Source organism: Pempheris klunzingeri, chromosome 8 (assembly GCF_042242105.1).
Source record: "Pempheris klunzingeri isolate RE-2024b chromosome 8, fPemKlu1.hap1, whole genome shotgun sequence".
Lineage (NCBI taxonomy): Eukaryota > Metazoa > Chordata > Actinopteri > Acropomatiformes > Pempheridae > Pempheris > Pempheris klunzingeri.
In genome coordinates this window covers 6,754,337-6,769,987 of record NC_092019.1, presented here as the reverse complement: position 1 = coordinate 6,769,987, position 15,651 = coordinate 6,754,337, and the positions used below count along the sequence as shown (strand labels likewise).

General features: G+C 41.8%; 1 protein-coding gene across 1 annotated transcript; it reads left to right on the top strand.

Annotated features, from left to right (window-relative positions):
* The first annotated feature begins 465 nt into the window (after positions 1 to 465).
* tpbg (trophoblast glycoprotein) lies at positions 466 to 2,618 on the top strand. The gene has a single exon (XM_070835706.1). It carries the CDS (start codon positions 911 to 913, stop codon positions 2,045 to 2,047), a length of 1,137 nt encoding a protein of 378 aa, XP_070691807.1. The 5' UTR covers positions 466 to 910; the 3' UTR covers positions 2,048 to 2,618.
* Positions 2,619 to 15,651: the final 13,033 nt, after the last annotated feature.

The following is a 15,651-nucleotide window of genomic DNA, read 5'->3' as shown; positions in this document are numbered from 1 at the left end:
TCTACCAAACAACATTATGTGAATACATTTTATTCCAAAGAAAGCCATCTGAAAACATGAAACTGCGTAATCATCAGTACTGTTGCGTGACTTTCTCATCAGAAGATGTGCATTTCAGCATGTTAGATAGACCACAGCCTTATCTTTTAGATTCATTGTTTGGGAAGTCAGTGGAGCTTCCTCAGGGACCCCTAGAGGTCCGTGGACCCCGATCCACCGGTCCAGGCCATTTTAGTCTTTTTTTACTGATTTTCAGAAGTAAATGTTTGACAATCAGGCTAATATTTGCACAATAATCATGCGTGCCACCATAATGAGAAGGACATTTTAGATTAAATCTAAATAAACGTGCAACAGTTTTTCTGTTCACCCCTCTTTTCCTGAAAAATGGTATGCTCCCTCCTTCCTCCGGTCTGCACCGTATCTCTCCCTCCAGACTCCCGACGTTTAGGGGAGAGACACCCTGGAAGTACGCATGTTGTACACGGCACCTTTGGGAGACTTGGGGCATTGTCTGTTAGGGAACCAGTAGGCCGAGTGAGTTATTTGGCGATTTTACATTCTGCATTTGTTTTGTCGGGACAAAAAAAAAAACGTGTAGCTTTTTTTTTTTTTTTCTTCATCTAAGCCTGAGGTTTGGAGAAGAAAACGAAGAGGACAGCCTGGAAGTTTGCGAGCTTGGTCCACATCACCATTATCCTCACGGAAGTGTAGCCTCACCGAAATAAGGATGGTTTGGGGGTAGATTTATGGAGTGTGAGTTGGAAGTGGGCGCAGTTTTCGAAAGGAGAAAGACGGGAAACATAGTTGGAAAAACTTTCCCTTGTTCCCCGTGGAAGAACAGGGCGGCGACTGGGTTGTAAAGTAATCTTTACGCACGGTCTGCGCAGACAGATTTGGAAAATCCAAGATGCGCCTGTTGAGCACGTCGTGTGCATATAACCGCGGAGAAACGCGAGGGAGAACACAAGAGTCTGGGATGATGCATTTGCTTTTGCTCCTCGCGGCCGTGCTGTCCTGCCACGGCTGTCCGGACAAATGCGTGTGCTTCTCACAAACTGTGAAATGCCAAAACCAGGACTTGGACGCGATTCCGCATTCTTTACCAGCCAATACCAAATCCCTGTTCGTCACAGGAAACAACATTTCCCGTTTAAGTGTGGACTCTTTCCCAACCCAGCTGGACCTGACAGATCTCTATCTCAGTGGGAATGAGATGGAGTCTGTGGATGCAGAGGTATTTGACAACTTGCCAAACCTTGTGCGGCTGGACCTGAGCAACAACAACATCCAGACTTTCAGTGAAAGCGCTTTCCCTCTTAATAACACACTGCAGGTCTTGAACCTCAGTAGGTCTTTTCACAATCATTCCTTCATTGACGAGGTCCTGAGCGTCCTACGGAGCGGAAACCTCCTTCAGCTGACAGTCTTGGACCTCTCCAACAACAACCTTGTGATTCTCCCAGACGACTTATTCTCCAACCTCTCCAGCTTGGTCAACCTCAGCCTGCAGAACAGCTCCATCATCTCCATCCAGAACGGGACGCTGAAGGTGCCACCGCTGCGTGACCTTGACCTGAGGGACAACAGCCTGAGGGATCTGCCCACTACCACCCTGGCAGAGTTCAGCCTCAAGCCTGGCCTCCGCATCCGGCTGGCGGGCAACCCCTGGCGCTGCGACTGCTTCCTTGACGACATGCTGCTCTGGCTGAAAAACTCCACTCAGATCGTTGACACGCAGAATCTGACCTGTGCAGAGCCCAAGGCCCTGAAACGCCAGCCGCTTCTGCAGGTAGAGCCGTCACAGCTGAAGTGTTTAGGCGACATGGAGGGCGTGCTAGAGACTTCTTATGTTTTTCTGGGGCTGGTGCTGGCCCTGATTGGCGTCATATTCCTGCTGGTGCTTTACCTGAACAGAAAAGGCATCAAGCGGTGGATATACAACATCCGGGATGCCTGTAGGGACCATATGGAAGGGTACCATTACAGGTATGAGATAAACTCTGACCCACGTTTGGCCAACCTGAGCATCAATTCGGATGTGTGAGCGAGGATGGGACATTGTCTTGGACCCGGCAGTGAGATATAAAGTGACTTATACTGTTAAGATTTGCATGAAAGTCTTCCTCCCCGTCTCCCTTTCCCCCTTCGATGCTATTCAGATTTAACATCTGTCATGGCTCCTAATTAACCCTTCTCACGACCTCCATTCAACCACTGCCGCATGTCCTGTACAAGCATCTGGCAGCTGTGATGTCAACTGTGTTTCTTCCGTGTAACATTGCATGGACAATGAATCATGGCAAAGGGGTTTTTTTTGGAGAGTTGCAAAAGAGTGATATGTTCTATTTTTACTTTTCTTAAAGGATACGTGAATGGAGTATACTGACTTAAGTGAAAGAATATCTGTCAAAAACACACTGCTGGTCATTGCTTCTCATTATGCCTCTGCTGCAGAGAAATGCTGTACTGCTTGTTTATGAGTTTGGTATTTTTAATATGTGAATTTGTGATATACAGTATGCCTTTTTGAGCGGTTATAGTGCACATTGCATAGTTTTTGCATTAAGTAGGTGGGTGTAATTGCTCTTTTTTTTTTGTGAAGATATTCAGCTAAATAAAATGCCTCTGGATTGCTGGTATGTGTCTCGTCTAAGGACCTTTTAATCTTAAGACTTAAGAGGAATGTGATCCAAAGGCTTTGACACAGGAGGGACACACATTCCTGAGGCAGTGACACAGCTCACATGAACCATATGACAAACACTACATTTTTACTGTGGCTGTCAATGAGTGCCAACATGTGTGAAACTCTGGTGTAACAGTTTAAGTGCTATTTTCGTTGAACAAGTGAGTTCCAGCAGTGGGAAATAAAATCACGTTTAGAGGCAGAATAGATGACATACTGTCTGAATATAAATGAGCTTCTATCTGTAGGACTATAGGTGATGAGAGTAGCCAACTGTTATCTCCCATCCAATTTGCTTCCTGCTGTGAAACTGATAAAAATCCTTGGCTCTGCAGCAAATTCCCCAAAATAATGTCTGTGAACTGCAGCCAGTGGGCAGGTTTCACATCCAAGGGCCCCTACCAATAGACTCCAGCAGACACTGAAACCCTTTCAATATACTCCAGCTGCAAAATCCGGGAAAAAAAAGTGGTATATGCTGTTTTTTTCGTGGCACATGCTAATGAAGGCAGACAGAACCCGAGGTTCTCATGGGGCACACAGCGGTATTATGGAAATGAGCTCAAGCGGCTTTGCCTTCCATGTTACCCTGTTTTAGGGGAACTGGCACCCTTAGAAAAAGTGTTTTCCATTAATGTTCCTACACAACTGTCAATTGCTATTTTTCATGCCATCCGGTGTAGCATGGATTAATAATGAATGTGCGCTATTCCTTTGAAGAGTATTCCATGCATGTTGTTTTCTAGCAGTCTAAATTAATGAAGATGGTTGTTGTGTCTGCACAAAGGAATGACTGTGAACTTCCTTGGCCTTTGGAAGAGCATCTAGATAGATAATAATTTCCCTCGCCCTCCAGCTCTCACTTTTTCTCACACACACACACACACACAAACACACACACATCTCTAACAACTAGCCTCGTATAGCCCGCAGCTACATGTAATTTGTAGTAGAGCAGCATGACTCGTGCACAGATTTCCCCTCTGTGTATCTAGCAGCAGCATGGCGTGTCATCATGGCGTATCTTTGTATTTCAGCATGAAAAAACATTTTTGCCATCAGCCGCTGCTGTAATTCTGATCGTCTCTGGATGAGTCTGATTACGCCTGTTTGACATGAGGAAGGGAAGCGCTGTGTAACACTATCTGTCTGGTCTGGTGCTCTGGCTGGTGTTAATGCTCTGTAAGTCTCCTGACATGCACAGCAGCCGCTCAACTGTCTGGCCTGAAGACATGTCGTCACACCTTTAGTTTCACACTTCCCGCCCAGGAAATCTCTTTGTCTAGGAGACATGTGTTCACAAACAGCACTGCCAGTGTTGGAGATAAGGAGTTATGTGGCTGTCTGTAATGTGCTGCACATTTTTTTATGGGATTGTCATTCTCTTTGGATTAAAAGCGTGTCTCTCAGTCTTCTCCTCTGAAGAACACATTTTCTGTACAATTGTGATTTTGCAGCATGATTTCTGCCGGTTACTCAATCCCAAGGCCAAAGGCTGTTAGTTACCTGCACCTGTTTCCTCACAACGACTTATAATTGTTGCAGGTTCATTTTGAAAATGGATGCTCTCACTTCACACACACACACACACATACAATTCCCTAAAGTGAGGCTTCCATGCCTCTTTGGCCCAGGAGGGATGTACAGGTGCAGGCTGCTTACAACCTAATGTTTCCACAGAGACCATCAGTGAGTAGTCCTCCTCCTCCTCACACACTCAGCACATTCATATTAACAACTGATTTTGCCCAGCCACGTCTCGAGCTACGCTTGGCAGAGCAGGTGTAATTACAGTTGGAAGAAGGAGAAGAAGAGGAAGCAAAAAAAGAAACAGCAAGGACGAGAGTGAATGGTTGAAAAGGGAGAAGAATGAAACAGATGAGTGTGGGGAGCGCTCTCTGTTCTATTAGCACGGCGACACCTTCTCTGGCTCACTCAGTGGCCCCTTTGTGCTTGTTAACACTAGTCTCCAAACAGCTTTGACGTCTAAATAGCCGGTCATTGACTTATGGTGTCAACTGAAATCCAGAAAGGCAGCGGCGTGTCTCTGGCAGCTCCCTGGACTCTCTCAGCTGTCTGTTAGGGCCTAAAGCTCATTTCCACTCAGCAGCAGGACTAGCTACAGAGGGCAGACTGTTTTATGATTACAGACAGAAACACTATGTTTATTCCACAGCTACCCTTTTGTCTAAACAGTCCCTCACCTTGGCATAGAGCAGATATTCCGATTCATGAACAGCAAGTGTGTAAGGTAGATTTTTTTCTTGTTGTTGAAGCTGTTGCCGCTTGTATGCCCATATTTACATCAGATGGCTGTGCGGTGTAGCCTTCCTTATGCGACTCCAATGTAAGAGGTGGGGAATGAAATCAGGATAAAGTAGAAGAACAAAAGTCCCATCCTTTTCTGTCATTCCATAACCAACTAGCCCTGGGGACACTAAAGGACATTATTTAAGTTAATCACAGCAATCAGTAATTCATTGAATGTAGCCTAGACATTGGCAAGTGAGTATTATATTTAGATAGGCTCAATAAATTGAGAGATTTAGTGGTCCAAGACTTTGACGCAAAGCTAAATTCCAAACTCTAAGCTGAAATCTGTCAGATTGAAACTGTACTGAATAATCACACACCTACAGCTGAAAAACATACTGTCCCCAGCAGTGGAACCCCGTCCCACCCGCCTCTCCTTACCCCATGATACTGCACACACAGCCACTGTTCTCCGCTCACAACCATGTTTATTGAGCTACATTTAATATGCCAGTGCACCTTCCTAGTGTTGAGAGACAGACTGGCAGGTTATCAGATTGCCAGAGTGCCGTAATTACATTCACCGCACCGCACTGGTCTGCTGCTCCACAAACACCTGGCAAGTTGCCACAGCCACTGACCTTTCCGTTAGAAAAAAAAACAGGCTATGTAAATGGCAGTCACACAGTGCGCACTTTGTAGACTCAAATTATGATAAAGATTGTTTCATCTAAGCAAAAGATATTCCCTCAATCTTTCTGATATGCCACCGTTTCTCCCGGATGCATCAGTTATTTAGTTCTACGCTAGGAACTGATGGCCCGGACTACTTGACATCACCCACCACCTCTGTGGCCTCCCTCCACATGAGATGCCTCGGCTGCTCTAATGTAGATTTATGATGCCGCACATGAGCGTGTTGTGGAAGCCTGCCTCCTGTTGAGCCATGTTGGGCTTAATGAACAAGCGGCCTCCTAAACGAAGACGGATCTGAGCTGACAGTGACCGTGGCCTCTCCGCGCGGGCTGTGCAGCATCTGCCACATGTGTATGAGGGACAGATGCAGGGAGATGGGAGAGATCAGGCAAAAGCAGAATTGGGCTAACATATCTGGTGGGTTTTTTTTGCTTGTTGAGTTCATACAAAGACTTAGCTCAACGTCGAACGTGTAAAATGCCAAAATACACACTGAGAATGACCTTTTATTTGTAGAATTGCAGGCACTGAGGGCCAGGTAAGGTTACTAGTTTGTTTTTACTGAATGTTGAGTAACTGCATGATAGTTGAGGGTGTAAAATGTTAATAATATACTGACCTTTCCTGGTGACCTTTTAGTCTTGGAAGGCTTTAGAGAATAGATTTAATCATTTCAAAAAGATGTCATTTTTGTTTTTTTTATGTTCCAAGATTTGCACAGGGTTACTCTCTGAAGAAAAATATATGTCCTGATCATCGACACATCTTAATCATATATATCTTCCCGTGTTACTGGTAGATCACATGTTAGGGTGCGTGCTGCGTGCCGTGGGTAGGCAAGAGGCATCTTCACAGTGAGAAAACGAGAGCACACTGCTGCTCAAAAGCTAAATCAGAGTCAGGCCGTTTGTGGTGGAGACCGCACACCAAAAATAACACAGGTTGCGTCAGAGCTGTTCTGTTAATGCTATTTCATTTCTCTGTTTTGTGAATCTAGAGGTCAGACTGTATGCTAAATCTCCCACGTCCTTTCATATCTCAAAAGAAGCCTTCACTAGACATAGTAGATGTTGAAGTGTTCACTGCAGCTGCACACATGGAGGATTTTTGTGTTGATTTGACAGCAATCAATAGCATAGCTAATCAATAGGCTGGTCTCAAAAGGAGTTGGTGCTTTCCTTCAATACATTTCCTGTGAACTCAAACTTAAAACCCAGCACACCCCTTGTAATGGCTGTAACATTAAGGGACAAGAGCAGCGCTTTTTCTTTGCATTTTAAAACCCACCAGAGAGTGATTAATGTGTGGACGTGTACATCAGAGGCCGGGCTCGACCATCAAACGCTCACCTGTGTTTGCTCTTAAACACAAAGTGAGACGTCCAAGTGTTTTCACACCAATTAGTTTCTTCAATGAGCCGATATCCTGGCAGGCCTGCTGAGAAGATCGCTGGCATTAAGCTTTTACAACCAGTCATCTCTGATTACAAATAACAGCGCCCAAAACAGGTCTGAAAATGCTCCCAGCCAGCTCCGTCTTTGGCGTCAGTGGTTTCATGTGATGTGAGTTCTTGGTCACATTTGACCAATTAATCGGAGTTACAATAAAATAAAAGATCAGAGGACTCACAGGATGGGTGTCTCGTGTTTATCATCCTTATAGGCGATCGTGCAAAGACAGCAATGAGGTAGAAGAAAACGGAAGCTAAATTTGATTTACTGCTTCTGTTTGAATTCAGTGGTTCATTAGTGGAAAGCTGATCTGGACCAGATAACACTTTCAACCCTGAGCTCATGGAAACATGTTACTCTACTGACCAATTACACCATGTTTCTGTTTGTCTTAATCAAATCCACACAGCTACTTACAATGTCTGAACACAGATTACTTAACTTTTATCATTTTTACACTCAAGGTGTGAAGCCAGGATGCATACAGCCCTTCAATTAGCTACACGGTCACTGTCTTAACATGTAATGGGTGTGTTTTTATACAGTGGTCATTTACCGAAATGTAACCATGAGAACATATGGGGAAAGGGATGTGTTTAGCCTACATAGAGTTTCCAGTTTACTACTATTACTGTGTTGAGTTCATTTAAGATCAAAGACACAAGAATACATCAAATCTCCAATTATTCATTACTGCTATTTTTTTGAGCCTCTTTTGTATGTTCGACAATGTGTTCAATGTAATTACATCTACTGGTTCTACATCAACAGTTTTAATCGTTCATTCTTCTAATATGTCTTAACTAAGAACTGTAAAAAATAGTTCATTTCATGTGCACCAGTGTGAAGATTAAAATACATTTGACATTAAATTTTCTAATTTGTTTTTGGATTATTCATCTTTTGGGCTATTGTTACCAAACTATTCTTTACTTTTTGCTGTCTTTGTAAGAGATTACAAATGTGTTTATGATTTTTTGCTCACTTTTTGACTTGAGTTTCAAAGATCGATCTTGGCTTCGGAAGTAGTCGAGAAAATAATCTCACCACAAGGTCCATTTAATAAGAATTTAAAAGAAAAATCATCATTCTAATTAAAAAAGTAATAAAATGAAATAAAGAATAAATGTAAAATAATAATAGATTGGAGCTTTCATTCACATAACATGATCTGCCTTTGCTTCATTATTTCTTAAAAGTGAGTTTGAGTCTGTATAGATGCATATTTATATGGTGAATTTAACAAATGAGAAGATCAATCAATCAATTTCACGGTTACGGCGTGTAATTAACGGGGACAGCAACAGGCGCTTCCACTCTAACATGTTAACATTTCCATGTGGACACACTCCAGCCTAAACATCACTTGAGGTGTGTGTGTCTGTGCATTTCTTCTCCGCTTACTAAGCATTTAAGAAGGAGCCACCACCAAGAGCATGTGTTAACTTTTCCCTCTATCGTGTCCAAATAAAACATGACAGTTTAGTGACAGATTTTCGCCATCTGGTGAAGCCACACTAGAGTGGTTCTTATATAATCTGAGCTGTGTAGCACTGTATTTCTCAGAGAGAGAAATGAAACAGATTTACACAAGAGTGTAACTGTAGGAAAAACCTCTAAGTTGCTTTCTGTTCTTTGTCTTTTTAATTTTGTAGTTTGAAGTGTAAAGAAAAACTGAGATGGAAAAAAAAAACGCATGATATACCGTCACCCAGTATTGTTTGTTTGTCACACTGAGTTCTGAGCACTTTAGTTTGCTTAGTTCTTCAGATACGATGATTGAAATCTAATCAACCAGAGTTTCAAAGATTGAGAGAGTTTTCCTAAAGGCGTACAGCAGAGCAGTGTGAGGGGTTTGCTGAGGGAAGCACTTCAACAATCATAATCACGCATTTAGTACAGCCCACCTGGTAGTCCTGTTGCTGGTTGTTTTGGAGGCCACACAGTCAGCAGGGAATGACATTAAACACTTGATAATATGATGTAGATCAGCGGAGGGTGTCACAGTGAGTAATAACCTCAGCAACTCAACAGCAAGGCGCCGAGAGCAGAGACATCCAGGAGGGGCTCGATCACGCCACCCTGCAATGCTGTACAAGGTCATGTGGCGCAAACCCCCCCTTTAAAAACATGCAGTTTTTTTCCCCTCCACATTAGAAGTCTCAGCAGGCCTTGAAGAAATGCTGTAACAAGGTCCACACAGAATACAAAAGCTGTGGTCCTGCCCTTCATCTGTTGGTACAGGAGGTGTTACAGTGGACATTGGTTCAACTCCTCTGGTGACAGCACTTACAGAGGAAACGGAATTTTTTTATATTGCCTAAGATGATCAGATTTTTATTATTTGTCATTAATTATTTACACATGATCTTACATTATCCAAGGGAAAAGTTGAAGAACCCCATGGTGTCATGGGGCCCCCAACTGAAAAAAAATAATATATATATATATATATATATATAGTATATATATGGTATACAAAATGTTTTAAGACTCCGTGGTTTGACCTTTTCTTTTGACAGTTCATCATTCATCTATTTCCTCTTATCCCATTTTTCTCCAATGTCCACCCATGTGCTGCCTGCTGCTGCAGCGTCGCTCTTTAAACTCTTCAACTGTAGCTGAAGCACTTTAGCCAGCAAGCCAACACTAACAAGCAAACACAACACACAAACACAGGAACTGTTTTATTCAGTTTTTTTTGACATCATGAGAAAGGAGACATTAAATCACACCAATTTACAAAATGTTGACAATAAAAAAGAAGAAAGTATAAAGCTGTTTTTTTCCACAGTTTGATTTAATGATGTATCGAGTTATATTTCTGGATTGTCTGATAACCCTTCACAGAACGTAGCATAACATACATTTTCTCAAGGCTTTATACCTTGTTAACTTTCCATATGTGAGTATAATATCCAAAACCTCAAATAGAGTCCTCTCTCCTGGGAGCTTCGCCGAATGTGAAAATACTTACATTCACATTTCTCCAGTTACAATCTCGGCCCCTAGTTGTCAAGTACGCCGTTCCGCCCCTTTGTGCTCCATCTTGTCATTTTCTATTCTCTGTATGAAATGAGATGAGTCTCCATGCCAGCGAAGCAGTCTGGCAGCAGCGCTGGAGAATAATGAAATAGGCTTCAGATAGGGTACAGGCTCAGACAGCCCCCCGTCAGATGAAATGCAATATTCTTAAAGTGCTGTGTAACATGAGCTTCATATGTAGATATCAGATAGTACTTGACGATACCTCTATTACCGTCCACAAGCCAACGCTTTGGGCAATTAGGATCTCTCCGGTTACCCCCGCTGCACGAGCCAGTCTGAGATGAGAAGGATAAAAACTCAATTAGCTTTTGTAAGGTGCTGCCCACTCGACATACAGGCTCACATCTTCCATATTTCCTTTGTAGGATCAAACACCAGGTCAAGACCAAGTTAAAAATCCACTTTCTCCTGATAAAACCAAATTCTTGCAATTCATTGGGGTATACAAAAAGTGAAGCTCAAGAAGGATTAATCTATCATGCCCTTTCGCAAATCCCTTAAACAATGTGGGGATAAACATGACCAGAAGATTTGATCTGACAGGCGGCCCTGTGGTTATAGTGGTCCATGAGTGGGCAGCCAAAGAAGGGGTCGATTCCACAACCACAAAGATTTGTGGTGAAGTGACTGCATTCTTCGTTTTCAGAACAGATGAACTGAGACAAAATGTGCTATTTCTTCTGGTACTCCCTCCCTTCCCTAATCTCTTTCTGTTTTTTTTTTTTTTTTTTGTCTTCCCTCAGAGACACCGTTTGTCAAAGATTCATTTATTTCAAGTGAATCCTCGTGAATCAAAAATATCTGGATTACAGCCAAAGTAGGGACAGATATGAAGTGATGTCTGCGGGGCATTGTTACTCCACATATATCTCTTGATTTAATGAAAAATATGTAGATTAAAGAAAAGAGGTCGGCTCCATGTTAATGTCCGTTTCTACTCTATTCTATATCAGCCACGTCTCTTTTGGCTTGACCGGACAGTTTGACCCACAGTCATCTGGTAAAGGTGCCTTGGCTGTCTAAAAGTACATGTTGTTACTATACTACCACTTTTACTATTGTGTGTTATCAGCTTCACTAGGATTTCCTTTCATAAAGGCAATTTTTGAAAGAGGTGAGTTTACCAAAAGCATTCATTTAGTCTTTTGATGTAAAATGTATTAAGATGGTGAACTTGAAGTAATAGGACAAAAAACACATGAGCATTGACAGCTGTACACAGAGCTCAAAGATGGCCAGATATTTGCTGGCTGAAAATATATGTCAGCTGTTGTAGTAGGAGTGGTGGGAAGCAAGTATTTTTACTATGAACTATACTTAAGAACCATTTTGAGGTACTTGTATTACACGTTTTTGCAAGTTTAGAATTGTGTCCCACTCCATGACTGCAGATTAAGATATGATTGACGAACTACAACATCAGTGCTGCTTTTGATGTTAATGGATCAGTAATAATGACCCAATAATATAATGGAACGGTCTGAAAGGATCAATTTTGCTGCACAAACTTTTGATCTTATTTTTTTCTTTTTGATTAAATTTTTTCCGTTACTTAATAGTGGCTGAGTAGAGAGGCAGAGAGGGAGTCATGTGGTGGGCAACAAAAGTCCCCAGTCAAAGCCAAACCACGGACACAGTATCATTTTTGTACTTATTGTACAGTTATTAGCCTACAATTTCGAAGCCATGACTTTTATTTCTAATTTGTGAATTGTGGCATTGCTACTTCTATTTAATGCTTTTTCTAAACTGTCTCTTCTTCTAGGATTTTATGACTTTAAAAAAAAAATCAGATCATTACAACTGGTCATCATGACAACTTGGTTAAAAACTCTAACTGTATACAGTTATTACTGTATATCCATTCTTAGTTTCTAGAATACATGTCTTGGCTGAATATATAAAATGTGGTGGATGTGAATGCATAACAATGTAATGATGGTGTGCGACCACGTATTTGGTTGTCTTGAAATCTGCTCTATAAATAAACCTTTTGAAAATGGAGTGCTGCAGATTGGGAGCTAATTTATCTTCACAGACATCACGTAAACTCTAACTTTAATTAGTGAGGGAGAGACTGTAAAGGTGTTTGTGTGTGTGTGTGTGTGTGTGTGTGTGTGTACGTACAAAGTCGAGCAGATAGCTGCTGTGGGAAAATGAACCACTTCTCGCTGTGCCCATTAACAGAGTTTTCAAATATCTTCCCTTCATCAGCAGTGAAGTGATCCTGAACAAGGCTGGCAGGGTTGCAGGCAGGCCAAGGCCACAGGCAATAATGCTGTGGTACACTGATGTTACGGGAGGAGTGTAAAATGTTAATGACAACAGATCGGCTGTGCATGCACACACACTGTAATCACATCATCCTCCCTGCTGACCAGTTAGTCACCCGCCCTTATCAGCAGCTGCGTTGTCATGAGCCTTGATGAGTTTACAGTATATACTGCATCCTATAAGCACCACAACCTCATGACACACAATAACATTAGCGATGTAAGCACAGTCCTCATAGCGTGCTGCTCTCTTCGGCAGCAACTCTGCACAGCGATGATGGCCGTTCAAGTGATAAAGGAGCTTTTGGATAACAAGCAGAGACAGAGGAAGATCAGAGGAAAAAGGCTGCTGTAATAACATCCTCTGCTTGAAATGCCGACAGCCCTGAGAGGCATCATTTAGTGGTATGAAAACAACAGAGAGCCGTAGGGCTCAAAGACAAAAGCAACACATTATGCTTGATTTCAGCTTCTTAAATGTTTTGTGGAATTTAACTCCAAAACTTTTTTCGCTATGAACATATTTTGAAATGTGCACAATGAGGTTTGCTGATCGGCATCCACTGTGGCTCAGAGTAGCAATTATGGGATGAATGTTCATTTTAAAATGTATCGTAGAAGAATTCAACTAGTCATCTAACTGACTCAGTAATGTCAAGTTATAAAACAAAATCTGTCTGAAGTTTGCTAGAATTAGTCACCATAAGCTACTGGTCATACCAGACCAAGTGACTGTGTAGTAGTTACAGTGGCTGTAACAGCAAAACCCCCGAATGTATTAAATCAAACAAGTTTGGATTTTATTGTTTATACTGTGGATTCAGCTTTTCATATGTTATTTCGTCTTTCAAAACGTATATAGTGTCACTTAAACTTAGTTTAATTTAGACGAGTAAACCAACTTTGGTTTTTATTAAGCGACTAAAATGACTTGATTAAAGGGGTATTTCTGCCATTTAGTCAAGCACGTTAGTAAAATTCAGAGAGAGATAATATAGAAATATAGAGAAATATATCTGAATATACAGTATTTGCCATAAGGTAACTTTATGGTTAGTGTAAAGGCCAGTGTCATCCAAACTCTACACTGCCAGTTTGTAAAGTAAAGCTCTCTCTATAACTATATATACTGTATAATATCTCATCGACACTCTTTGCTAATTTCTCTGTACTCAAGAGGGACGATGGTCTGACACTAGAGCTAGCAGGCCGTACTACAACAAGCTAAAAGAGACATAAAACATTTTACATTAGAACAACAACCCCGAAGAAATCAACTTAATTTGACACGTAAAACTGGTGCAGTGCACCTTTAAGGCAGAGAAAGGTTTTGGTCAAAATTAGATGAGTTTGGAAATATAACCTTTACTATACCATTCCCATATGACATTTCTACATCACATACAATATGTCTCTGTGTGTGGGGAAACACATTTCTCCTCCTCTCTGAGTTTGGTGCTATTTGTCAATGTGTTAAAATGATCATTGTACAAAAATGTGCAGAAGCCTCAGTATGGTTCTGCTGAGAGTGACAGTTAAAATGAGTGTATGGTAATTACAAAGACATCACTGGTCCCCGCCAACTCCTGCAGATAATAACATGCACGGCAATTAAAGCAGAAAAAAAAACTGCTTGTCTCTCTCTCCCACTTTCCTCTGCAAAAATTACATTAAAAGCTGGCTATCGTGACCATGATTCATTCTCCACATACAGTACAGCACAGCGCAGCACAGTACAACACATGTAGCCCTCAGCAAACTGAAGTGAATCATTCCTTAACTTTGTTACAGAAGCTATTAAAGTTGACACAATGCGTTCCAAGCTTCGCTGCCGGAGGCATCGTGAGGACTGACTGTCACAGATGAGAGGCAGTGGAGACAAGCAGGTCCAACATTAAGGTTTTAACACCTGAATATCACAGACTTGTGTGCAAATGTTTGGTTAGAATAGCATGGAAGCAATGCAAAGACATTACTTGAGCAGCTGATATAGAAATCAATGAAAGGTAAGGGTGATCATATTAAGAAATTCTCTTCTGAGCTGGCTGCAAGTTTAAAACCATTAAACCATTAATAAAGCCTTTCCAAGAGGGTTAGTTCACTCAAATCACAACTAAACAAACAGTTGTTTCCTTACTTACTCGTCATGGTTTCTAGCTGTTTCACTAGTTGCAGTTTGATTTGTCAAGCTTTTGAAATTTCCGTAATTTGAACTTCTCCCACCACCCAGAGACAGTTAAGGTGAGTTATACAAAAGGTAGATAAGCAAATGCATGTGAAAAATACATTTTAGTCATGTTTTTTTTTCCTTTTAGCTATTTGAAGATATTGCAGCAGGAAAGGGAAGGCACACTTTGACAAGAAAGTAGATGAGATAATGCTCTCAACTTGTTAAAACGTCCTCCCCTCCACCTGTCGCCTCTGTGGGATAGCGAGGGTCTTTGTTCTGACTCAGCGACAAACCCTCCTCTGAATAAAGGCTTCTGTCTAATAGAACAAGCTGCCTGGGAGACCAGCGCGCAGAGGGAACTATAATTTGGGAGCAGCTCTAGGAAATGGGGCTCTCACACCTCAAAACATTAATGCTTCAGAGACTCACAATGTGCACAGTCCTGGAACCATTAAGAAAACTGGACTCAGTCTCATCACGATGAATCCTATCTAAAGATAGACTCATGGAAATATATTGGCTCAGACAAAAGGCCTCTCTTTGGCAAGAGGCAGTGGGTAACACACAAACTGGCACGCAGGCACACAGAAAATGTGGAAACTGTCCTGGTTGGCCAGCGGGAATATGTCTCTGCCTATTATTCGCTTTTGTTCCAGGTTTTCACTTGTCTGTGGTTTATCATGTGAAAGATGTATTGCTGTAGGGTTGTAAAGGTCAGATCTGCTACACAAACAGAGGGTCTCCTTATCCTGGGGGTGCAATCAGCTGAAGCTCCTGGAGAAGAGAGGGGGAGGACAGGAGATACATTTGCAAAGCAATTTTGTGCAGTAATCGCTTTTCTCTGCCTGTTTTTTCTTGTGACGTGCCAAAAAGATGTACGCTCCATTTTTGGGCACTGTTTTGTACATTCGGAGGGGTATAAGTGTGTCCATGAATTGGTCCAGACGGACACTCATTTCACCTCAGGTTGAATTCTAATAGCTGACGTGGTGATCCAGACTTTTCATCTAATACCATCATCAGGTGAAAAGTTTAATGTCTTCAATACTTTGTTCAAATAACTGCAAAACT

Bases quoted from the DNA above. Each gene is read 5' to 3' on its own strand.
- tpbg (XM_070835706.1), top strand. From the start codon at position 911: ATGCGCCTGTTGAGCACGTCGTGTGCATATAACCGCGGAGAAACGCGA.